At 44.8% G+C, this 25,718-nt stretch overlaps 2 protein-coding genes across 9 annotated transcripts in view; both read left to right on the top strand.

The window, feature by feature from the left end:
* The window catches only part of LOC119891504 (scavenger receptor cysteine-rich type 1 protein M160-like), a 1,270,577-nt gene that overhangs the window by 531,522 nt on the left and 713,337 nt on the right, over positions 1 to 25,718 (top strand). The gene's annotated exons all lie outside the window — the stretch shown is intronic.
* Positions 1 to 25,718, top strand: part of LOC119891560 (far upstream element-binding protein 3-like) — a 32,390-nt gene that overhangs the window by 1,515 nt on the left and 5,157 nt on the right. For 2 of the 8 annotated variants that reach the window (XM_038703303.1, XM_038703300.1), the window contains exons 2-15: positions 4,008 to 4,116; positions 4,838 to 4,871; positions 5,112 to 5,161; positions 7,407 to 7,478; positions 7,812 to 7,869; positions 7,963 to 8,125; positions 9,988 to 10,086; positions 10,867 to 10,968; positions 11,090 to 11,192; positions 12,602 to 12,702; positions 12,958 to 13,096; positions 19,099 to 19,259; positions 20,867 to 20,937; positions 22,134 to 22,219. In XM_038703303.1, coding sequence (XP_038559231.1) covers positions 4,008 to 4,116; positions 4,838 to 4,871; positions 5,112 to 5,161; positions 7,407 to 7,478; positions 7,812 to 7,869; positions 7,963 to 8,125; positions 9,988 to 10,086; positions 10,867 to 10,968; positions 11,090 to 11,192; positions 12,602 to 12,702; positions 12,958 to 13,096; positions 19,099 to 19,259; positions 20,867 to 20,937; positions 22,134 to 22,219 — 1,348 coding nt within the window. Of the gene's footprint in view, positions 1 to 4,007; positions 4,117 to 4,837; positions 4,872 to 5,111; positions 5,162 to 7,406; positions 7,479 to 7,811; positions 7,870 to 7,962; positions 8,126 to 9,987; positions 10,087 to 10,866; positions 10,969 to 11,074; positions 11,193 to 12,601; positions 12,703 to 12,957; positions 13,097 to 19,098; positions 19,260 to 20,866; positions 20,938 to 22,133; positions 22,220 to 25,718 lie in introns of all 8 variants that reach the window. The other 6 variants (XM_038703302.1, XM_038703296.1, XM_038703299.1 and 3 more) reach the window with 5 other exon arrangements.

Raw genomic sequence — 25,718 nt, 5'->3', positions numbered from 1 at the left:
GTAACCAACCAAACTTGTTTGGTTTGATTCCCGAGGCGTCTGTCAGCTGTTTCCCTTCTCGGCAGGCGAACGTTAGCTCGCTAGCTGACCTCGCACGGTGCCGTAACTGCTTCCCTAAAAGGCTGTTCACCTGAAAGCTATGCAGCGAGGCAACAGAGTTTAATTTACTTACGGGTCTGAACCTGTAGGCTCAGCTGGGGGGGGGGGCAAACCAGGAAGTCCAGCCTAGTTAGCCTAGCTTAGCATAAAGAAACAGCTAGCCCGGCTCTGTCCAAATGTTCAGAAGCGCTCCACGAACTACTGGTGAGGTCGAACAGTTAATCTAAATTTTATCGAAATCACAACAAGGTCTGCTGAAATTTTCTATTCGCAGGGGAAGCTGTATTTGTTAAAATATTATTTTAAATGAAGTATCGTTGTGCTGCAGAGACGCTCGGCCTACATGTTACAGAGACTTAAGAAAACATTATTTGGTGCAGAAATCACGCCATAATCATTTAAATATGTTTTAAAATGATCTTTCCTCCTAGTATCTTAAGTCCTATCACTATCAGTCAAAATAATAATTTCAATTACATATTTCCTTGAAATGGTTCAGTCCTGCTAGTGACGCATGAAATGGGTTTGTTGTTCCATAAATCCTTCACGTTTTTGTAAATTAAAAAGAAGTTAATAACCTGTAAGCTCTGCACACCTGATGGTTAGCGAGGCTGGTTAGCTTCCCAGTGCTTGTTGAGAAGACGCTCCGCTCTCTGGGATACTGCTAACTTTAGCTGCTGCTTCGTCGCGGCGCCGAACTTGAAAGCGACTTGAAAGATTAGTTGTGTTGAAACGTAGAGCGTTGTTCCTCTGAAACTGAGCCAAACATCCGAACATGTTTGTTCGGCTGCGTCGGCGTGGCTCGTTCCAACAGCAGCTACGTACGTTAAACGTAGGATTCTTATCTGCTTAATCATCGGCCAAAATTTCATTTCCCGATAATAAAGGTGTGCCCAATATCGGCCGATAGTTCATCAGATCGATCATTTATCGTGCGTCCCTACTAACTACAGTGTTTCTGTTGTTTTCCCACCTGATGGAAAAGTGAAGCCTGTTAGCAAACCTCTGCCCTCCAGACTGCACAGCTAAGCAGGGAAGCTTAGACTGAAGTCTAGGCTGCGTCCTTTGGCTGCTGTGTACCTGAACATTAGCTCAATTATAGAAAGTACCTGGAAACTGTATTTTATTACTGCCTACTTGTCCGATGTTGAGAACATCAGGTACAAACTGAGACTAAACTGCCTGCAGCTCCGTCCTGTTCAGACTGAATAAATCAGTTTTCAGTCTGAAAAAGTGGTTTTGCAAGAGAAAGGACAGAGGTGACTGGAGGAGCTGAGCTTAGTGAAGCTAATTACTGATACAAACTCGTCCTTTTAAGCCGATGAGGAGACGTTTCTGTTTGGATTTTAACGTGCAAATAAAATGCACCTCAGAAGGGAGGAGGTTTCTGATGCTGTCTGTTTTTATATTAATGATACAGATGAATGTCAGAAGCTGTAAAATGAAGACACAAACATGAACAGTCGTATCTAGAATGATTCTGAGGTCATATTAACAGGGTTTTAGGGCTGATGCCCAAAACATGCTGAGCCATCACTGTAAAATCACTGTGGAGCAACAGAACCAACCAGATTACTTTCTCCAGATCTAAAGGTTGTCGTTCCTCCAGCAGACTGATCTGCTCCAGCTTTTCCAACTATTTGTTCAGAGATATGGTGAAAATAACGTCCCAATATGATGTGAAACCCCCCACCACCCTGACCATGACCACCAACACCAAAACATTCAGCTAAAGCTCACATTAAACTGAGAAAACACAGCAGTTTGAAGCTGTTCTAAGGTGCATCGCATGCTCATGGACACACGAGACATGTTGTGTTGGGGTTTTAGATTCAGAAAATGTTTTTGCAACACTGAACTACACTCTCACTGAACTTCTTTCTTCAGCCGCGTTAGGTTAAATACGCCGCTGATATTAAAAACAAGCTCACGACAGTTTAAACACGACAGTCTTTTGACAAATCAGCTTTGGGATTATTCAGGAATAACATCAACAACGTCACATTTCTGTGTTTCTGAGTTTGTGGGATGTTTTGTGTCTCATGCTGTTTGTTGTTGCCACTTTACTTTAATCTCAATCAGACTCTCCTGGTTAAATGAGAAAGAATGTCTAGATTATTGATTGCTAAGCTAGTGAGGCCAACCGTAGCTACATATTAGCCCTGTATGGCTAGCGTAGCAGGCGGTTATGTAATCTGCATTTGAGCTGAAACATTCAACCATCAGACTTTTTCCCAGCAGACGGTCGGTCGCACTGGCTTGATGTTTGGCTGTTAGCAAAGTTGGCGTCTTGCCAGTTTTTGGTCATAAGTAAACATAACAAATGCACGTGTACAGCTGTCCTTATTCACCACAGCGCTGTGGGCCGGATCTCATTGATCCCAGAGGTCACCTTGACTGCTGCTCAGTGCGTAACATTACTGTACCGCACAAGCGTTAGCGTTGGGCTAATCAGCTAATAATTTCTGATTAGCCTCTGATTTCATTTTTTATTAAACAAAAGTCTTAATAAGCTTCAGAGAAAACAAGAAACAGTAAGGAAGCTTATAAAGAGGGAAGTGATTATTCAAACCGGCTTCAGTAACTATATTGATAAGGAGATGAGCCTCAGCAGGATGGAGACGTTGGGAGCGCTTGGTTTGATGTAAAGGGATCTTCCTGCTGATTTAAATCGCTGCTGTTGTGATGAGTGAGACCTCGAATGAATCCAGATCTTAAGATTTGTTTGTCCGGAGCTGATTCTTTCTGCTGCTGCTGCTTCGTCATGAAGACGCTCAAGGCTACCTCCCTGTGTTGTTGGCTGTGTGTTCTCAGCCAAGGTGAGGTCAGCTAGCAGCGATAAGCTAATGGCTATGAACGAGCTGGAGTGCGGTTGACTCTCACTCTGCAGCCAATAGACAAGAATACTTAACCTAAACAACCCGTCTCTGACAGGCTGCTGGGAAACAGCATCTGGCCTTCAGAGTAAAAATGATTCACTGATAAAGCATCAGATTGTCACCTTCATCTTTATGCATCTGAGGGAGGAGCTTCAGGTTTAAAGAGCAACCTTCAGCTGTCTTTACCAGCTGCTGACTGTGGAAGGGTTTTTCTCTGCTCTAATATCCTTACAGAGCAGGTCTATAATGTTTTCCTGGATTAGTGCAAATACAGCTAGATACGTCAGTGCTAAGAGGCTATGGCGTACCTGCTGCAGCTACGTACTAGGGCTGCACCATTTGGATATAAAGTCATATTATGATTATTGTAGACAATATTGTGATTTGCGATAAAATGTAACAAATGGTATTATGAGTCTACGTGTTTGATTATCGAGAAAATTCACAAAATACTGACATTTTGACATATATGTGTACCTAACAGGTGGGCACTCGAGTCACAGGACTTTACTGACTTGTGACCTGGGACATGACTTTAGACCTGTTGGTCTCGACTTATGATTTGACTTTAGACCTGTTGCTCTTGACATGATTTGACCTTAGACCTGTTGGTCTTGACATGATTTGACTTTAGACCTGTTTGTCTCGACTCGGGACTTGATCTGTTGTGACTTGGGACATGACTTTAGACCTGTTGGTCCTGACTGGTCCTGGTCCTGTTTGTCATGACTTGGGACTTAATCGCCAATCAGAAATACTTTATTTATTCTTGTGTCAGAGTTGCTCAGGAAAATAAATAAATAGACAGTTGGTAAATAGAATAAAAATATATAGTCTAAAAGTATTGGGAAATGTACAGTATTTTACAGAATGTGACAGAAGTGCAGACTTACAAAGACCACTCACCATCAGCTCTGTCGCTGCTAGGTGATCGTTTGTCTCTGTTAGCATTGAGCTACTCACCCATACAGGCGTTAGTCTGTTCTCATGTCCAGGTGTTACAGCTGTTTCTGTCTGTGTTTCTGTCAGATGGTAGGAAAGATGGGCGGAGAAACCATGTCTCACCTCAACAGCTCCTCAGGAAGTGTCGAACCCTCGCTGTACTACCCGGGACAGAAGCGACCAGGAGAGGACGGAGGTGAGCCGTTTAGGGAGGAAATCCATTAATTCATGAAATGTGTGTATTTTCTGTACATTTGAACGCCTGACAGAGCCGTCACTCAGACCTCCTGGCATTAACGTGCATCTCGTATCCAGACTGGATCCAGAGGTCATTTTAACCTGATCACATTTTCACCTGGTATGAATTAGAGATGCGCAGATTGATCGGCTGGTGACCGGAATCGGACGGATTTCAGTTTAATTGTCGGTGTCGCTGTCACATGTGCACAAGTTTTTCACCTCACCTGGAACCCTACAAATCACAGTGTCCGGGTGTTTGAGGTTTTTTAAAACAGGCCAACACGTTGTTGTTTGGTCTTTGTATGGATGTGTTGAAAATAGGAAAAACGCAGCTCGCCTTGATTGACTCGTGCCAATAAGACCGCTCTTAAACACTTCACACCTGTACAACATATTGATATCAAACCACCTCTCATCTGTCCCGGACATCCTCTCACAGCTGTTAGTTGTTCTCTGTAACATTCAGATGTTTTTATTACAGGAGTGTGTGTTGAAGTACACGGGATTTATTTTCTGGTATCGTGACATCCCTACTAGAAAACAGAACCATGTCCCGTTTCTTCCCCTGCGTTTTTCTGCAGAAACGCGTCATCCGGCCGGACTTAATGTTAGTTTTGGTCAGCAGCTCCGTCAGATGAAGAACATAAACATGTCTAATCTGTGTCTCTGTCTCTCAGTAGGAAACCAGCTAGCAGCCATGGGGCATCAAAGGTACGACCTGCACGTCATATTGATGAAACACACATGCACGCAGCGGGCGGCGCACATAATGACCTGTGTTCAGCATCGTAGTGCACATCAGTGCGAGGGTGTTGGGGTGCAGCAGTAGATAAGTGTTTATAGATCTGTCCTCCTACAGTCATAATCATAATCACTTATTGACACACTCACTGTGGTTGCGGCTTTTCTTTGTGACCGGGATGGTAATGTGTGTTTGTGTGTGTGTTGCAGCAGGGTAATCACAGAGGATTACAAGGTTCCCGACAGAATGGTTGGCTTCAGTGAGTATGACCTCCGACCTTTCAGTCCTTGCTACAGATCAGGTGTCTGAAGGCTCCGTCGTCCGTTCACATTGTAGTTGTAAAGAGAAGCTGATCTGAAGTCTGGACCAGCACTACGTCCCAGTCAGATTCTCAGCTTATTTTAACCTTATGAATCATTTTTCATCCCTCAGTTCTGACTGTTGCAGTTAAATCAGAACGTGACATTGAACCTTTTCACTTTTAACCTGACCTTGGACGGCTTACCCGAGCTAGAACCTTGAAACCTGAAATAAAACCTGTATCCTGGACTTTTTCACCTGACTCTAATTCAGACGGCATTCAGACCAAACGCGAATTTAATCCTCTCAACGCTCTCCTGGCGGGGTTTATCTCTGGACAACTGCCAGGGGTTCACGCACAACGCGAATAAACACAACCCACCATTACTACAGCCGTACGAACCCAAAGTAAACATTTTGCTGTGATTTAATTGTAATAAACGGATCAAATTGATGCCGGAATAACTACAATATGATGCAGATCTGTTAAACATATGAATTGATGCTTTGTCAGGTCTGTCAGCAGGACAACAACTGTTAAAATGTTTGTTTTCTGAATGGAGTTCGGCTCGATCAGGGCTACGCTATGCTAACTTGGTCACAGTAAAGTCACCAGGTACTTCAACTTCCTCACTGTCTTTTCTCCAAGTAACGTCCAGTTTTGTCAGGTTTTTATATAAATACGAAGTAGCAGTCCAGCAAAACTCTGGGTGCCGACCGACGCTAACAACAACACTGGAACCGCAAATGCACGGAAGCTGCTGAGAAGCGCGAGTGAAGTTAAATCAACGTTGTCATTCCAAAAACTAAAGTAAAAAGCTAATTTAATAAAAGCTCCTCCCTTCGAGTAAACGGTGCAGAATCCAGACCGACTGCAGGTGTTTGTGCTCCCTGCTCCTGTCCCCCAAGTTTAGCAGCTCTCAGCCGGCCTGCAGATTTTCAGTCGCCTGCTCTGCCTGATCCTCTTCACACAACGCTCTGAAGCCGTCGGTGACTATCGCGGCTCGACGTCATGCCACTTCCTTCGCGTCGCCGGCAGCGCCCTCCTTTGTTCCGCCCCACAGGAAATTACGTCTCTACGCGTCTTTGCATTGACTTTGCATGTAAACGCATCACCGCCCAACGCTCGCTTTGCTTTTGGTCTGAAAGCACCTCAAACCTTTATCCAGAGCTAGAGCCCTTCCACTTATCCAACAGTCTTCCATATAACGTAGAACCTTTAACGTGGGATTGTTACAGCTGTAGTAGAACATTAGAACCTTTCATCAGTACTAGAATCTCTGAGAACCTTTTCAAACAACCAAGAACACTCCATCAGAGCTAGAGCGTCCACTAAAATAGAATTAAATCCACCCGAGCAACAATTGTGTCACCTGATCTATAATCTTAATACTCACCAAGAGCCTTCTACCTGACCTAGACCCATTAAACCAACCTTGAACCTTTTAAGCTGATCCAGATACCTTACCTGAGCTAGAAGGTTTCACCTGACCTAAACCTTTCCAACTGAGCTACAGCCATTAACCTAATCCTAAAACATTTAACTTGAGCTAGAGCCTTTTCTGACCAGGCATAGAACATTTTACCTGACCCAAAAGCTTTCCGCATGACGTAGAACCTTTGCACCTAACATAGACCCCTCCACCTGACCAATAACCTGAACCTGATCACACCCTTCTCGAACCTTTTCAGCTAACCTGGACCCTTTCTCATACTGACCTAGAACCTTATTAACCTGAGCCAGGACCTGTTAATCTAACCAAAACCCCTTCACAAGATCCAGAACCTTCTACTTAACCTAGATCGTTGAACCTTACGCCTGACCCAGAACCCTGTCCCCTGACCTAGAGTCAAATAATCGATTAGTTATCAACAGCTACATTAATCAACAACTGTTTTGATAATAATCAGTTGGAGTAATTGTCCGATTCCAGCTTCTAAAGGATGTCATCTCAGGCTTTAGGAAAAACATTTGACCATTTTCTGACATTTTATAGACCAAACAACTAAATAATTCATATAGAAAATAATCCACAGATTAATCGACAATGATCATTAGTTGCAGCCGTAACTCCAACCTGCCTGGATGGTAAAATGTTGATTTACAACGAAAGAAAGAACCAACAGACACCCCGACTGTGCACTTTACTTTGTTTTAGCAAGATATCAATACAACAATAGATTTCTCTCCTGTGCTCCTCCAGTTATTGGTAGAGGAGGTGAACAGATCACCAGGATCCAGTTGGAGTCCGGCTGCAAGATCCAGATTGCTTCTGGTGAGACTGTCGGACTGTTTACTTGCTTTTCCTGCAAAGTCTTTGTTGTACCACCTTTTCCATGTTTTGCTGTAGTTGCTCTGCTCGTTTTGTTAATGTTTGTTTAATTAGTCTAACTTTAAAAGGAGACTTCTTGGTTCTACTTTGATGCCTCTTCTGCTCTTCATGTCTCCAAACAGCTGCTTCATTTACACGACTGCTCTTGCATTTTCTCTGGTTGTTTAAAAACTGATAGTAATTAACTCTGAAGTATTGAGTTTATCTATTTTAAAGTTGAACTTAGACACCTTCCAGGAACGCCTGACCAACCAGCTGTGTGTTGTGTGTGTGCAGACAGCGGCGGTCTGATGGAGCGGCCATGTTCCCTGACTGGAACCCCAGAGAGCATCGAGTGAGTTTCTAAAACGTCTCCGCCCTCAGCTCCTCCAATGACCTCCTCCTGCTGGGTCACCTCCTCACCTTCTCCCGCGCTCTTCGTTTACAGGCAGGCAAAGCGGCTGCTGATCCAGATTGTGGATCGCTGTAGAAACGGACCTGGTTTTCACGGCGAAGGGGAGGGCGGCGCCTCGGTGCAGGAGATGCTGATCCCGGCCAGTAAGGTGGGGCTGGTGATTGGCCGAGGAGGAGACACCATCAAACAGCTGCAGGTACACTAGCCGATGTGTAATATCCCACGCTCTCGCCAAGCCTGTACGTCTCTTCTGACTAGACGACTCGCACTCCTTAAATGGAAATTCAAGTTATGGATCGGAGGTCTTGGGTATAACTTGGCAGCGGATTAAATTTGCTATTCAACAAGAGGATATGTTCAGAAATGTTAAGCAATGTGGCAACCGTTTTTGAGAGTGCGGTCTAATGACCCTGTGCTACATGTAGGTATTTTCATACTGCATATTTTTTGTGTAATCTCATTGTTATTTTGTTTGTTTTTTATTATATTATTTATTATAGTTTTCTTATCATTTATTGCACTTGTACTTGCCTTCTGTTTTGTAATCCCTGTCACATTAGCCGTGTTCCCATCGCCGTTTTCTTATGCGCATTGAAGTGTCGCATTAGAAAAGGTCGATGGAAACGACGAAATTGGAAACAAAATCCTTGTATTTTATAAAAACGTTCTGACGCTCGTCTGAGGTGGTTTTTGACCTTGTCGGAAAAGAGTTGATGCCTGAAATGGGAGATGGGCGAGCTGGTGAGGAGGGAGCTTCCGAACAGCGATCTGATTCAAATGCAAAAGTCCCATAAACCCAACAGAGGGCGACTCTTCTGCTTGCAGAAAGAAGTCCGGCTCCATTAGAAATAATGTTAAAATGTTTCTCAGCTGATTTATTCCCTCAGTAAACACTTTCCTGATGAGTTTCTGGTCTCAGTCGCTAGTTTCAAGTCTTCTTCAACACAGCATGATGTTCATTTAGTAAATTATGGTCCCATTTAGAGGAACAGAGACCAGGAAGCAGGGGGGGCTTTAGGGCGGGGCTACAAGCTGATTGACAGGTCGCTACCATGGCGACCTGTCAATCAGGATAGAGGCGACTCGTATTCGCTGCCCTGTGAACATTTAACCAGCACGTTTAGTTTTAAGCCCGTTGTTCTCTAGACAAAATGATGAGCTCTGTTAAAATGACAGTTAACGTGACTTACAGATGCACCTCGCTAAGCTAGCTAGCTCCACACACGGCCGTTAGCGCCACCGTCTCCTCCAAATATGGTCACGTGTGGTAGTGTTGTAGTCAAGACCGCTCAAACAAAGACCAAGTCAAAACCAGATATATCGAGACCGAGACAAGACCAAGACCAGTTCTTCTCCGTGTTTACTATCGTGACAGTCGCTAACGGTTACAACACATTTTTAATCAGGGTCATTGGTTGCATTTGAAGCAAAACGTTTTACATCCAATCAAAGTTTAGATGTTAACAAATAAACCAGACAATTTAAAAACAATTAATTGATACTCCGAAAGTTCTGGTCTTGAAATAAAATCCAGAGTCCTCAATGACCGAGACCGAGTACAAATGAGGTCGAGTCCAAGACCAGACTCGAGTACTACAACACTAACATCCGGCGCCGCCGGTTGCAAAAACTCAACATGGCGGCGCCCTATCGGCCAAACTCGAGGCTTCAAAACGGCGGTCCACAAACCATCGGGTGACGTCATCATGACTACGTACCTTTTTATAGAGTCTGTGTTTGAGACACATTCCTGAGGACCTCTCTCCCTGGTCCTCACGTCCATGTGCCTGGTGTTGTTTTTTACAGCCGTGTGTGACGTCAACTAGTGACGTAACCACGCTGGCTTTCTCGCTCAGATGGAAACATGGCTACTGTCTATATTTATGTATCATCTCATTCTCGAGGAGGTCCTGCAACATATATGTATGTACAGACACACAAGTTAACCACGCAGCGCACACACACAAACACAATATAAAACTCGCCTGTACGTTCACAAAATAAAGAAAAGTCTTTCCCTTTGACGTCTCTGATGGATGCTGCTGTTGTGCGTTTCAGGAGCGAGCAGGGGTGAAGATGATGATGATCCAGGACGGTCCGATGCCGACAGGAGCCGACAAACCCCTCCGCATCTCCGGAGACCCGTACAAAGTGCAGGTAAAATCAGGAGTTTGTGCTCGACACCACGTGGCCTACACGGTTGTGACTAGAGGGGGAGCTTCGCTGCTGTTTGTGCGTTCAGATATCAGCCGTGTTCGTTGTTTACTGACGGCTCCAGCTTCAGAGTCGTGATATTTCCCCACCGCTGCTCCACATTACAGACCAGCAGAGTGTTGGGTGCTCTTTAGTCGGCAGATCAGGTTCAAAGCTAAGGATTGTGCTTTTCCTGTGCAAATGGATCAAACAAGCTTGAATGGTCACGGTTGCTCATCGCTGAGCTCGGTACACCTCAGGGCTGCAACTAATGGTTATTTTTATTATGGAATAATCTGTTGATCCTTTTGTCGACTGATAAAATGCTAAATTATGCAATACGGTGTCAGAAAATGGTTAAAAATGTGTTGCCCAAGATTACGTTCACAGAATGAATGCGTTTACTGTCACAGAGGAAGAAAAGAAACCAGAAAATATTCACGTTTAAGGAGCTGGAGTCAGAGAATTAGGACATTTATTTTCTTTTAAAAAAATGACTCAAAACGATCAGAATAGTTGGCGATTTAATTAAATAGTCTAATCAGTTAATCGGCTAATCGTTGCTGCTCTAGCACACACATTAAAAATGTTATTTCTGTAGCCCCTAAACCTCAAGTAGCCAATCAAAGAGCCTTTTAAAGAAGTAGATCTAATATCCCTAAATTAAATTAAACTAAACTCCCTGCAGAGACGAGCGTACACACAGACATCATTTATCTGTTCTCCCCTCCTTCCCCCCTTCAGGCAGCGAGGGAGCTCGTGTTGGAGGTGATCCGGGAGAAGGACGGAGACTTCAGGTCGGGACGCAACGACTTCAGCGCCCGTCTGGGAGGAGCCAACCTGGATGTACGACGCGAAACACAAACAAACGCACACACTGTCAGCATTTGTTAGCAGCCAACACGTATGAGCGTCTCTTGGATCACTATTTAAAAGGTACATTCATGTCTAGTCTGTCCCTCTGCAGGTCCCAGTCCCCAGGTTTGCTGTTGGCATTGTGATCGGCAGGAACGGAGAAATGATCAAGAAGATCCAGAATGATGCAGGGGTCCGGATCCAGTTTAAAGCAGGTCTGTCTACACCAGGATAAAACCGGTTCTTTGTAAAGTATTACTGGAATAGGGCTGGGCGATTCAGCGATGTAATCGATTACGTAAATACGTCAACTTCAACAACAACATCCGGTGTTAGTGGGATCCCCCCGGACAAGCTCCAGCTACCAAACCGAGCCTCCGGCCGGCTAAAGTTTGGGAGTATTTCAGACAGACGCTCCACAGCGTGCTGCTCCGAGAACACGTGAAGCGAAAGTGTCCCGGAGCGCCGACGGCAGCGCCGCACATCCTGTTTACTGTCTGTCTCCACACGAGCGCGGCGCGTTATCAGCACGAGCACACGTAGTCCGTAAAAATGTGTTTTCTAAGTGTTTCTTCATGTTAAAAGTAATTTCTGCCCCGCTGCTGTCATGGTAACGTAACGTTACACCGCGAGTCATCTAACGACAGTTTCATGTTTTCTGTTTAACGTCTGAGCGAGAGAACAGCTGAAACTAACATTACAGACGATCTGTGAGTGTCTGCGCGGCAGAGTCGCTCCAGTTGTTTCTCGCTGCGTCACTCAATACTGAAATAAATCCAGTCATTTAAAGTTTGAAGCAAAGTAGTTCATTAATGTCTGATGTTGTCACAACACATCAGTGAGGTGGAAACTGGATTCATCTTAATTCTGATGTGCTTCATCAGGACGAGTGAATAAAATACTGATTTATTGATTAGACACGTTTTTGATATTTATTTTGGATAAATTAGTGTGTTCATCGAGTAACGGGCAACTTAGATTAATCGACTAATTGAAAAAATAATCTTTAGATTAATCGATTTGAAAAATAATCCTTATATTGCGGCTGACTGTCCCATGATCACTCGAGCCAAATCAGGTGAACGGGTGAGTGCAGCTACTTCTCACCCACTCACAAGTGCCAGTGCAGTGTGCCGATACAAACGAAGGACATGAAGAGTCCTGTACAGCCCTAACACATGGTGCAGGGGTCCAGTTCAAAGCACAAGTTGTAATTCAGTTTAAAAGTAGTCAGTTTAAAGCGGTGTAATCCAGGCCACACTAGATTGAAGAGGTCTGTTTAAACTGGTGCGTTGGCATCGTGGGCTCTGGTTTAAGACTCATCTGGATCAGTGCTGGTCTCTTTACACCAGTGAAGTCCAGTTTGGACTCTGTTTAAATCGTTCACACGGTGTCCAGTCAGTGTTCAGCGTTATCAGCCGGTAGTCATGGCAACCGGCCATTTTATTATATTTCAGCGAGCGTGTAAAGCAACACCTGTCGGCGCTGATGTCACACGCTAGCACGCTGGCGTGGCTCGTTTCGATAGATAAATAAAATGTGTGTTAATAGAGTCGAGTACTGTAAGGCAGCTGCTGCTGACCTGACCACCTTCTGACCTCTGACCTCTCTGTGCCTCGCCCAGATGATGGCATCAGTCCGGAGCGTGTTGCCATGGTGATGGGTCAGCCGGACCGCTGTCAGCATGCTGTCCACCTCATCAACGAGCTCATCCAGACCGCACAGGTAACGCACTCTCAGAGTAGGGTCAGGTTTAAAGGTCAGGTCGCTGTCACGAGTCCAGGCAGATGTTACGCTCTGTGACGTAGCTGGTAGAGTTTGTGTTTCCTTTTACAGAAATAAAAACATTTCCACTATAGATTGGAGCTGAAAAATTCCCAGAATGCAGGAAATGAACTGTTTAAAGCTCAAAGCCGTTGATATAATTCAGCTCGTCTCGCCTGTAGTTCACAGCGCGCTCTTCTTTTTCTGTTGCGTTAGGAGCGCGATGGTTTTGGCTCCGCCCTGCGGAGTGGGAGGGTCAGAAGTCGTGGTGATTGGACTATGGGCTCTCCTGGTCCCCTACAGGAAGTGACCTACACCATCCCCGCTGACAAGTGTGGCCTGGTCATCGGCAAAGGTAGGAGAACAAGTTTCAGTCACAAACACATTCGGCGGTGTTACCACCTGACGCAAACAAGGCTCTGATATCTGTTTAACCTCGCCGACCACCTGTTGGCTTTCTCATGCTGAGAGCGTCACAGGCTGGCTGAGTCGACCCGTGACTCAGAGCTGTGACACGAGCCGAACCGTTTTAATGTCGGGTCCATACAACTATTTACAAAGCAGCAGAAGATATGCAGTGTAAATATTGGCTGCTTTGTTTATCTCAGCCATGTTGGTGTAAATATGGTCCAAGGTCTTCTCTGGTGGGGGGGGGGCACATGCTGCAGTCTCCAGGTTGAAGTGACCTGCTGGTTTGTAGCCTGTCCAGGAGGAGGCGTGTAAACTCTCAGGGCAGATAGAAACGTCTGCAGATAACTTTTTAAGTTTTATTTAACCAGATGGTGCCTGCATGTCAGAATAACGCCCACTAAAGTTGGAACAACATCATCCGGTACACGAGTTGCCGCTGTTGATGTCCTACAAGTAGAAACAGGACGGACGACATGGTCCGAAAATCACGTGTTGGACTCAAATGTTTTGCTTACATATCGTAATGTAATTTGGTGTTAGGTTATAACGGTTAATCGGCTGAAAATAGCAAAGAAAGCACTTTCTGTGTTTGGACTAATGAGCCGAATAAATTTTGCCGGCAGTGTGGAAGCATTTTAAAGTGTCTGAGCAGTTTGCAGACGCTGTTCTGCTGAACTGTCTCAGCACGTCCGCTCCATCTGCAGCTGACTTCTTAGACAAGAAACGCTTTGAGTGTTTCTGTCTCTCCTCTGTGAGAAGGAGGTGAAGCTAGCCATGCCTACATTTGAAGTGCGCACGTATTCCAGCCTTTACGGTAAGTGAAGCGGCCCAGAGCGAGCTGACGGGCAGGTTAGAGACTTTATCCTGTCAGTTTGTCTCTTTAGTATGAAGAGAGGCTGTAAAGTCTTCATGTTACAACATTATTTATCAAACCGGGTCGGACTGGATGGATTTAGCACGTCAGGAAACACGTGACAGCGTCCGGTTTTCAAAATAAGGCGTCTGTACAGGATGGAATTAAAAATATTAAAAATAAATGATCATTTTTTGGATTTTAATGTGCAAATAAAATGCAGCTCAGAAGGGAGGAGGTTTCTCATGCTGCCTATTTTTTATATTAATGATACAGATAAATGTCAGAAGCTGTAAAATGAAGACACAAACATGAACAGTCGTATCTAGAATGATTCTGAGATCATATTAACAGGGTTTTAGGGCTGATGCCCAAAACATGCTGTGCCATCACTGTAAAATCACTGTGGAGCAACAGAACCAACCAGATTACTTTCTCCAGATCTAAAGGTTGTCGTTCCTCCAGCAGACTGATCTTTAGCTGGTGGTTATTTATTATCTGCTCCAGCTTTTCCAACTATTTGTTCAGAGATATGGTGAAAATAACAGCCCACTATAATGTGAAATTACATATTTGTCATTGGAAAATGTGAAGTTTTCTTGTGGGACTCCCAAACTCCCCGGACTATGACCACCAACACCAAAACATTCATCTAAAGCTCACATTAAACTGAGAAAACCCTGAAGCTGTTCTGATGTGCATCGCATGCTCATGGACAGAAGCTGCTGAGACATGTTGTGTTGGGCGCGCACACAATAAATATTTTGGCTACAGCTCCATCCGAGGGGAAACTCTGTAGTCGATATTGATCCATTAAAATATGCCCGGATGAGTACTGTATCTGTACTTGGCACATTTTCAAATATCTAACTAAAAATGAATAGATGTGAAGCAGTTCATATATCCTTATGAACTGCTTATTTTGTTCATAAGGTGCTGCTATATTTAGTTTATTTTGTTGAGGAAAAAAGGACTGAAAACAGATTTTATTCGTGGATATTTGTTGAAAACAGATTTTATTCGTGGATATTTGTTGAAAACAGATTTTACTCGTGGATATTTGTTGAAAACAGATTTTACTCGTGGATATTTGTTGAAAACAGATTTTACTCGTGGATATTTGTTGAAAACAGATTTTACTCGTGGATATTTGTTGAAAACAGATTTTACTCGTGGATATTTGTTGAAAACAGATTTTACTCGTGGATATTTGTTGAAAACAGATTTTACTCGTGGATATTTGTTGAAAACAGATTTTACTCGTGGATATTTGTTGAAAACAGATTTTACTCGTGGATATTTGTTGAAAACAGATTTTACTCGTGGATATTTGTTGAAAACAGATTTTACTCGTGGATATTTGTTGAAAACAGATTTTATTCGTGGATATTTGTTGAAAACAGATTTTACTCATGGATATTTGTTGAAAACAGATTTTATTCGTGGATATTTGTTGATTTCTTGTAATAGTTCTGAAGGTTCTGCCTCAGATTTGTGAAGTGATCCGCTGTTTAAAACCACATTTAACTTTAATTTAGGAGCAAAAATTGGCCTTTAAACTTAAAGAACAAGTTGATGTTTATCCTGATAATTATCGATGTTTCATTGTGATAACGTTTTTGGCCGTATCTCCCAGCCCTAATGCAAAGTAGGGCTGAACACAAGGGGCAGCTGAGGGTTTGATGTTTTCAGTTGCTCTTTATTTCCCCGCTGTCTGATCCCTGCAGCCGGGAAACTGCTGAGGACTCCAAGAAAAAAGCACAACGAACAACAACGACGACGACGACGTAAAAGACTCGGGACGAGAGCTGCATCAGCGCCGTTCGCTCTCTATTAAAAAAGCTCTTAAAGACATCAGCCATTCAGCATCAGCCATTCAGCAGCCCGTGTGTGTGGAGGTCAAGAGGGTCGAGCAGCAGCCTCCAAAATAAAAGCCAGAGAAAAAAGAAATGTCAAGTGCCCAACGTTTAGACACCATATGGTCTGTGTGTGTCTGTGTGTGTGTGGTGGTCTATTGTTCATCAGGACCTTCTATTGGACAACACTGATGAATGTCCTACTGTCTGCACACGCACAGCGGTAGTCTAATTTAAAGGCATCATATCCAGTTAAAGCGACTGGAAAATGTTCTTTAAACAGGAACGAGATATTTAAATAAAAAAATAATGAGTTTATTTAGGAATTATCCACGGAGTAATATTTATATATCAGCTAATTATTTAGACCATAATATGTCTGAAATAAAAAAAATAGGAAGACAAAACAATGTGTGTGTATATAGATATAATCTGTACAAATAAAAGGCAAGCAGTACACACACACAGTACCCACAGCCCTTGAACTAATACTGCAGTACTGTCTGAGGTGAAGTACATGTAACATGATACAACATTAGAATAATAGATCATGTGATTAAGTAATGATTCTCCTTCTGTATTGCATAAATATATAATACAACAGTGTAGCGCGTTAACACAGGATATGACACATAATAAAAGGAGAGCTGGATTAATATATGGTAAAGTACAGCATGTAGCAAATAACGCTCCTCCCGCGGGTCACAGCAGGCTTCCCCCGCCGCCACTACGAAAATCACTGCGTAAAACTGTCACTATTTGAAATCTACACAGCTGATTTCTCACCTCAAAACTTCTCAGAAGTGGATTTAGTGATGAAATTCCACACGAAAACTGTAAAATATGTAATAATCTGGTGCAGCAATGATGATGCAGTGAATAGTGAATATTCTCTCTGACCAGTCAGCAGTCTGTCCTGTTTCCACGTCACATTTTAGTATCGCTCAGCTCGCTTGGAACATCGACGGAGGTGGAAAAAAGTACCTGGAAGCAGGAACAGGTGCAACTTTTCCACAGTAGAAAACCGAACAGAGTGTCGTGGAGCCGGTACCGTGCGGTGGAGAAGGGGCTCAACGGTTTCAGTTCTTATTTGAATATAACACACAGTATAAAGAATTTAGGAGCGCTGTGAAAAATGTAGCAGTTTATTAGCAATTTATTATCTACATCAGGACTGCAGCTAACGGGTATTTTAGTAATTGAGTCTTCTACAGATTATTCAATAATGTAACGTTGCAACCCAAACCAGTCAGACAACAAACAACGCACCTTTCTACATTTATAGCCAAGACCTGAGCCTTACCTTTGCTAACCTTCATCCCAACTAACCATCATGATGCCGGTTAAATGCTAACGAGAAGCCGCTTTTCTCAGCCGCAGATCTCTTTTCAAGGAACTAAAAGGTTCCCGCGGTCCACTGTTGTGTGCGTTTCCACCGCGGTCTAAAGATTAGGTGAATTAACCGGCTGACGTAGGCTGTAGGCTGTAGGCCTGCACGCCGTACGCAGAGATGCACAGGCATCATTATTTGTAACCGCTATCCATGAGCAACGTTTTATAAACAGACATCAGCTTTGATGTAATACAGTGAAAAACTACAGGCTGTGTTTGACCGTTAAAGCAGCTGTTTTAGTTAATGAAGAGACACACGATGAAGATCAAGCTCTTAAAATCAGTCCAGCACAGAGAAAGCAACACAAAAATGAAGCGGCGACAGTTTGGAAGGTTTTTAAAACATTTCCAGCCGGATCAGCTGCAGCATCACGTCCGTGTCACCTGAGCGTCGGAGGAACGGGATGTTTAACGAGCTTTATTACCTGCTGTAATCAGCTGCTCTGTTTGTTTTGGAGAGGAGGAGACTGACTTCAGCTCTGACTGATGAAAACTTAAACAACTCTGGACCCAGTATTTAGCTAAACTCCAGCAGCTGTTCGCTGTAAACCCACCGCCGCACGCCGGCTGCTGTTTCCCAGCAACACATTTAATGCCGACGTTCAATCTCAGGCGACGTCGGCAAGACTCGTGTAGCACCTTACTCTCGGAAAGTACTACCCCCCCCCCTCATCGTCTCCCTGCACTGTGAATGTTCAATAAAAACATGATAAATGAGTAAAGTGTTGGTTTAAGCAGACGTTTGTGTCTCTTGTGAAGATCAGATCACATTTTATGACCAATTTATGAGGAAATCCAGGTGATTTACATCCTGTTTCCTGTGACTGTATTTTTACTCCCTGAAACAAACTCCTGACTCGTGTTTCATTTTTTTTACCGTCCAGTTCTCAGGCCGTCATCGATCAGACTTCCTTCACCTTAGAATAACGGTTCACTTACAGAAACATACGGGACTCGAGCTCTGATCGATCTGCAGCCCTTCAGCACACTCACTTAAAGTTCAGTATTCACTGCCAGTGTATTTTTGACTGAAGCCGCATCAAGCAGCACAGAGCAGATGAGCCAGGCAGGCAGTCAGACACGGCTGGGGATCGAGACCTGCTTCCAAAATATCTCAAAACCCAAAAATCAATAAGGTTCGAGCGTATCGATGCTGCTATCGAGACTTGCGGGTCCTATGATGTAACGTTATGTCTCGAGCGTCAAATCTGATTTAATTTGAAGCCGTTTCAATGAGGGTATCAATATCAGTAAAAATTAACGATCCCCATCCCTAGACACGGCATGGAGAATCCGGTCAGTTTCAAAATAAAAGCCCTTCACAGTTAAAACAGACAAATAAAAGAAACAATTGAACTACGTAGCTACTTAACCACGGTAGAAGCACAGAAATCAAGGACAAATGAACAAATAAGTAAAATCTGAACAAGTCAGCAAGATCTGACGAGCAAAACGCTCTTATTCTGAAGTGCTCCACGTGGCCCGCAGAGAGCTGTTATCTGTAGGTGAAGCACACAAAATGACACGTTAACACCACGTTAACAACGTGCAGGCTAAGCGCTGCTGAAACGCTTCACTGGGAGTTGATGCCCGTGTCTGTTGGGCCGGCGCCGTTATCCCACGTTTCCTCCAGTTTCGTTTGTTGTTGTAAAATGTACACTCCCTGTGCACGCTCTGATCGGTGAGAAGGACCGTAACAGGAGGCGCACGGCGCAGCTCTGTCACACAAGGACGACAACGGCATGAGTCTGTGACTGCGTGACGGGTCAGACGCTGTGTCGGACGCTGAGCGCTCTGCAGCAGGACGTGTTACAGGTGATAATCGGATGTGTGTTTTTTTTGTAGGTGGAGAAACCATCAAGAGTATTAACCAGCAGTCTGGGGCTCACGTGGAGCTGCAGAGGAACCCTCCCCCCTCCACCGACCCCAACACCCGGGTCTTCACCATCAGAGGCACCGCCCAGCAGATGGACCTGGCACGCCAGCTCATAGACGACAAGATCGGGGTACGCTAAACAAACGCACCTCAATACATTCAATACGCTCATTTTCTTCATTAAGATGTTTATTTTGGTGAGGAAAAAGGACTGAAAAAAGCTTTTACTTGATTTTCCTCGTGCATATTTGTTGACAAAGATTTTATCCTAAATGTTTTGAACGTTCTGCCTCAGATTTGTGAAGTGATCCGACCGTAAAGAAAAGTTTAAACCACAATTAACCATCAGGTTTCTTCAACTTTCACTCAGGAGCAAAAATCAGCCTTTAAACCCGAGAGAAATAAAGATTTGATATTTATTGCGATAATTATCGAAAGAGATCGTGATAACATTTTTGGCGCTGTGTTGGTTACTAATCCAAGTAACGCTGCGTTACTGAACGCACCATCCTTGACGTGAATGCGGGACTGCGCGGCTGTAAGTAGCTGCTGCCATCATCATTGTCATCTAGTGTAAACTCTGAAAGCTTTCAGCCGTGAACATTTCTACATCTGATTTATTGAAGCGTCTGCTGAAGCAGCGACGTTCACAAAGAAACTCCGGCAGCTGCTGTCACTGATGCTGGACTCGTCCGCAGAGAGCGGCGTTAACGTAACGTTTAATAACTGCTCTTATAAACGGGCTACATGTGCAGAAAAACAGCTGTTTAAAAGTCGGGATTTACTCGCTTTATTTATTAATTTCAGCCGGTGGCGTTGGGAAACGTTATGCCCAGACTATATGCTCTGTAAAAACCACACTCCCTGCTGCTGTTATGAACATGATGTTAGTTAAAAAGTGAAGAGAGGCTTTGTTTGGGGGTGAAGGGAGTAGGGAACGCAGCGTTTCCCATAAGTAGCCTATAATTTGGAGAATTATCAACGCGGACCGCCACATTTTGATGTTCTAATTTTTTACCAGGAGTATTTAAAATCATATTTGATTGAGGAGGAGGAGCATATATTCGTGCAGCACCTCCTCGCTCTCTTCTGAGCTCCTCGCTCTCTTCTGAGCACCGCTGCACAAACCTGTCCAAAGTTAGAATATGATTATTCCTCTCTGACCTGCAGACAGCAGCTGTCGAGTTACGAAACGATAACGTGCTTTTTGACAGATGTTAAGAGAAAATCAAACCTTTTCTGAACTTTAATGATGTAAACGTGACGACGTGTGAGGTCGCATTTGTCTTTAGATGTGTCACAATTTGAGATGAAGACTACAGACTACAGGCCTGGAGTCTTAAACTTCCTGATTTGTTTCACTGGTTTCTGCTTTTCCTTCAGACTGAAACACCGCAGAGCGTAAAACACTTTAACTTTAAGAAGTCGGTGCCGTGTATTATTTTATAAATAGGCTGCATTTCGACAGACATTTCGACAGACGTGTTGCAGAAGACACTTACATGTTAACCCCTGCAGTTAAAAATGCACCAGCTGTTAGTCATTGCTTAGTGCCTTTTGTTATCACCAAACTCCACTCAAAAATCATGCTATTTAAGTGACTGATTTACTGACAAAAACACACTTATGTCATCTCTGATCTCAGACAAACACACATGGTACAGAGACACAGTTAATGTGTCGCAGCTTTAAGGTGGAACGGGTTCATATAACATTTACCTTCTCTCTCCTCTTCAGGGCTCGGGCATCATGAGTAACGGAGGTTTTGGCTTCAGTCCCTTCACCCAGGGCCCCGCTACACACCAGAAGTAAGACGCTCGCATAACCACACACATACTCTGAGGTGGTCAGATTGTGTGATAAACACAAAGTGCGTGAAGGTTTTTTGCAGCAACGCTTCATATTGAGTTTATTGAGAGCTTTTACTTTGAAAGGTTGTAAAAGCCGCCAGTAAACGTGTGATTAGTAGGGATGCTGCAGTAGCAGAAATTCAGTAGTCGAGACCGACACCAGGGAAATCCAACGATTCTCGGCACCAAATTCGATTCCACGGTAAACTAAATAATAAATGCAATGTAAAATGATCAGGTGTGGCTGCTCAGTGTAGGCAAAAATCATAATCACCATTAATTTGGTCATAATCGAAATCACGATTACTGATTGACTTAGGAAACATCATAAACAGCATTTATGGAACGTATTTTTTCTTAATGATTATGCGTTGTCCAAAAGAGCCCAGAAAATAGGAAATAGTAATCAAATGTTTAAAGGCGTCGTAGAGCCGAGGGGGAGACAACAAGACCGCTACGCTAATTTCTGCAGTAGGCTGAAGCGAGCAGGTTGTAGCGATTATCCCCCCCCCCCCCCCCCCCCTGTGTTGGCTCAGGCTGAAGTAAACATCAACAACAATAATCGTTTTAATTCGATTAACGTGTTTTCATGATCGTTGGAAGCCAAAATCTAAATTGATTAAATTTTGATTAATTGCAGAGCCCTGCTCAGCTCGACGCTTGTTTGTGTTTCAGGCATTAGTTAGTGTCGACCTGCTGAGGAAACCTCGTGTATTGATCACGTCTGCCCGAGTCAAACTAGTGTTGTAGTTCTCCAGACCGGTCTTTTTGATGGTCTCGGACCCGACCGCATTTGGACTCGGTCTCGTCTTGGACATTGAGGACTCTGGATTTTATTTCAAGACCATAAATCAATAAGTTGTTTTGCATTGTCAGATTTATTTGTTAACATCCTAACTTCAGAACTTCGGTTGCTTCAAACTCAACCAATAACGCGAATTAAAAATGTGTTGTTCCTGTTAACGACTGCTTCTTCTCTATTTATTTGACCGTTCCGAAACGAATGACTGTTTATGATGCAGCTGTACAGAGTGCTGTGCGACCTGTCACCACGTAATGAAGTCATAAAGGTCAAAGTAGATCTGTTCTGTACGTGTTTGTGTGACGGTGCGCTGCAGGCTGTGTTGTATTGAGTTGTGTTGTGTTGTGTGCAGCTGTGGCAGTGGTCAGACCTTCCTGACTGGCGTTTGGGGAAACACCTACCAGACCAGCTGGCAGAACCCTGGACAACAAGACCCCGGTAACACACACACCCCTACCCACTGTACATAACAACACACACACACACTCGCGTGTTTTCAAGGTACAAACCAGTTCACAGGGCAGAGACGAGGCGTCAAGGTGTGTTAGACAGTCCGGCAGTTAAGACTCTCTTTGTGGGGCTCAGGCAGGACAGATGGACACGTGAGGAAAGACTGCCGAACGAGCGGCCCGTCGGGAAGTAGGGCTGCACGATTTGAAGAAAAAGTCTTTTTATTGTGATTATAATGAAAGAAATGGTACTCTGAGGCTACTTGCTTAATTAAGGAATGCACGAAATGACGCTCTAATCCCAAACTCCTTTCAGTTGCTATATATGTGAGAGGTCGCACGCCTCTGGAGCAACTAGACGCTGGTAAAGTGTCTCGCTCAGTGACACATTGGTGGATGTATCATCTCTCAAACCAATTGGTTCTCATGAACATCCGCCTCCTCGTCCAGATATTGCCATTCAGTAGTCTACCTCTGAGCCGTCACTTTCAAATGCCACTTATTCAAATGTAGGAATGACCGTGATGCTGCACACAGCAGCACTTGGGGGGTCTCGTATGTCTAGGAGGTCCAACACATCTGATAGTTTCAAAATGTTTGGAAATAAACAGATAACTGGGATCACAGCCAAAACCTGAGTTTCCACAATTGTGACTGTTAACAGATTTACACCTCTCAGGAGCAAAATCTATATGCAGGAGTATAATTCTCAAAATACACTGCTCAAAAAAATAAAGGGAACACTAAAATAACACATCCTAGATCTGAATGAATGAAATAATCTCATTAAATACTCCCTTTCTTTACATAGTTGAATGTGCTGACAACAAAATCACACAAATTATCAATGGAAATCAAATTTATCAACCCATGGAGGTCTGGATTTGGAGTCCCACTCAAAATCAAAGTGGAAAACACTACAGGCCGATCCAACTTTGATGTAATGTCCTTAAAACAAGTCAAAATGAGGCTCAGTAGTGTGTGTGGCCTCCACGTGCCTGTATGACCTCCCTACAACGCCTGGGCTCCTGATGAGGTGGCGGATGGTCTCCTGAGGGATCTCCTCCCAGACCTGGACTAAAGCATCCGCCAACTCCCGGACAGTCTGTGGTGCAACATGGCGTTGGTGAATGGAGCGAGACATGATGTCCCAGATGTGCTCAGTTGGATTCAGGTCTGGGGAACGGGCGGGCCGGTCCATAGCATCAATGCCTTCCTCTTGCAGGAACTGCTGACACTCCAGCCACATGAGGTCTAGCATTGTCTCGCATTAGGAGGAACCCAGGGCCAACCGCACCAGCATCTGGTCTCACAGGGGGGTCTGAGGATCTCATCTCGGTACCTAATGGCAGTCGGGCTACCTCTGGCGAGCACATGGAGGGCTGTGCGGCCCCCCAAAGAAACGCCACCCCACACCATTACTGACCCACCGCCAAACCGGTCATGCTGGAGGATGTTGCAGGCAGCAGAACGTTCTCCACGGCGTCTCCAGACTCTGTCACGTCTGTCACATGTGCTCAGTGTGAACCTGCTTTCATCTGTGAAGAGCACAGGGCGCCAGTGGCGAATTTGCCAATCTTAGTGTTCTCTGGCAAATGCCAAACGTCCTGCACGGTGTTGGGCTGTAAGCACAACCCCCACCTGTGGACGTCGGGCCCTCGTACCACCCTCATGGAGTCTGTTTCTGACCGTTTGAGCAGACACGTGCACATTTGTGGCCTGCTGGAGGTCATTTTGCAGGGCTCTGGCAGTGCTCCTCCTGCTCCTCCTCGCACAAAGGCGGAGGTAGCGGTCCTGCTGCTGGGTTGTTGCCCTCCTATGGCCTCCTCCACGTCTCCTGATGTACTGGCCTGTCTCCTGGTAGCGCCTCCGTGCTCTGGACACCACGCTGACAGACACAGCAAACCTTCTTGCCACAGCTCGCATTGATGTGCCATCCTGGATGAGCTGCACTACCTGAGCCACTGTGGGTTGTAGACTCCGTCTCATGCTACCACTAGAGTGAAAGCACCACCAAAACCTCAGCCAGGAACTGAGAAGTGGTCTGTGGTCACCACCTGCAGAACCACTCCTTTATTGGGGGGGTCTTGCTAATTGCCTATAATTTCCACCTGTTGTCTTTTCCATTTGCACAACAGCATGTGAAACTGAATTGAAGTGGACAGTTTGATTTCACAGGAGTGTGACTGACTTGGAGTTACATTGTGTTGTTTAAATGTTCCCTTTATTTTTTTGAGCAGTGTATTTCAGTAGTAGACACTTAAAAGAATATATGTACAAAATATGACAGTTCTATCTGTTAGTTAAGGTGTTTTACTTACTACTTTTTGTTGTAGTCTGAGGAAGACATCTTCTTCCAGGTGTGCAAGCAGGAAGTAAACTAATCTGGTCATGTGACCTTTCACACGAGTCACATGATATTGATCAGTTTTAATCAAGACCATCTTTTTTTTAAATTTTATTTAAAAGTTGAATTTCTTGCACAAAGCCAACAACACACCTTTCTGAGCGAATGTGACCGGTGGGATTAGACGGGTTAACGGCCGCCCGCCCGGTATAGTAACGCCCGCCCGCCTGGTATAGTAACGGCCGCCCGCTTGGTATAGTAACGCCCGCCCGCTTGGTATAGTAACGCCCGCCCGCCTGGTATAGTAACGGCCGCCCGCTTGGTATAGTAACGCCCGCCCGCTTGGTATAGTAACGCCCGCCCGCTTGGTATAGTAACGCCCGCCCACCCGGGTATATTAACGCCCACCCGCCCGGGTATATTAACGCCCGTCCGCCCGGGTATATTAACGCCCGCCCGCCTGGTATATTAACGCCCGCCCGCCTGGTATATTAACGGCCGCCCGCCTGGTATATTAACGGCCGCCCGTCTGGTATATTATGGTATAGTAACGCCCGCCCACCCGGGTATATTAACGCCCGCCCGCCTGGTATATTAACGGCCGCCCGTCTGGTATATTATGGTATAGTAACGCCCGCCCACCCGGGTATATTAACGCCCGCCCGCCTGGGTATATTAACGCCCGCCCACCCGGGTATATTAACGCCCGCCCGCCTGGTATATTAACGGCCGCCCGTCTGGTATATTATGGTATAGTAACGCCCGCGCACCCGGGTATATTAACGCCCGCCCGCCTGGTATATTAACGGCCGCCCGTCTGGTATATTATGGTATAGTAACGCCCGCGCACCCGGGTATATTAACGCCCGCCCGCCTGGTATATTAACGGCCGCCCGTCTGGTATATTATGGTATATTAACGCCCGCCCGCCTGGTATATTATGGTATATTAACGCCCGCCCGCCTGGTATATTAACGCCCGCCCACCCGGGTATATTAACGCCCGCCCGCCTGGTATATTAACGGCCGCCCGTCTGGTATATTATGGTATATTAACGGCCGCCCGCCTGGTATATTATGGTATATTAACGGCCGCCCACCCGGGTATATTAACGGCCGCCCACCCGGGTATATTAACGGCC

Source organism: Micropterus salmoides, unplaced genomic scaffold (assembly GCF_014851395.1).
Source record: "Micropterus salmoides isolate LMB-PRFRI ecotype aquatic unplaced genomic scaffold, ASM1485139v1 Ms_hic_scaffold_7, whole genome shotgun sequence".
Taxonomy (NCBI): domain Eukaryota; kingdom Metazoa; phylum Chordata; class Actinopteri; order Centrarchiformes; family Centrarchidae; genus Micropterus; species Micropterus salmoides.
The sequence above is the reverse complement of the archived record's forward strand: the minus strand, read 5'-3'. Positions and strand labels throughout refer to the sequence as shown.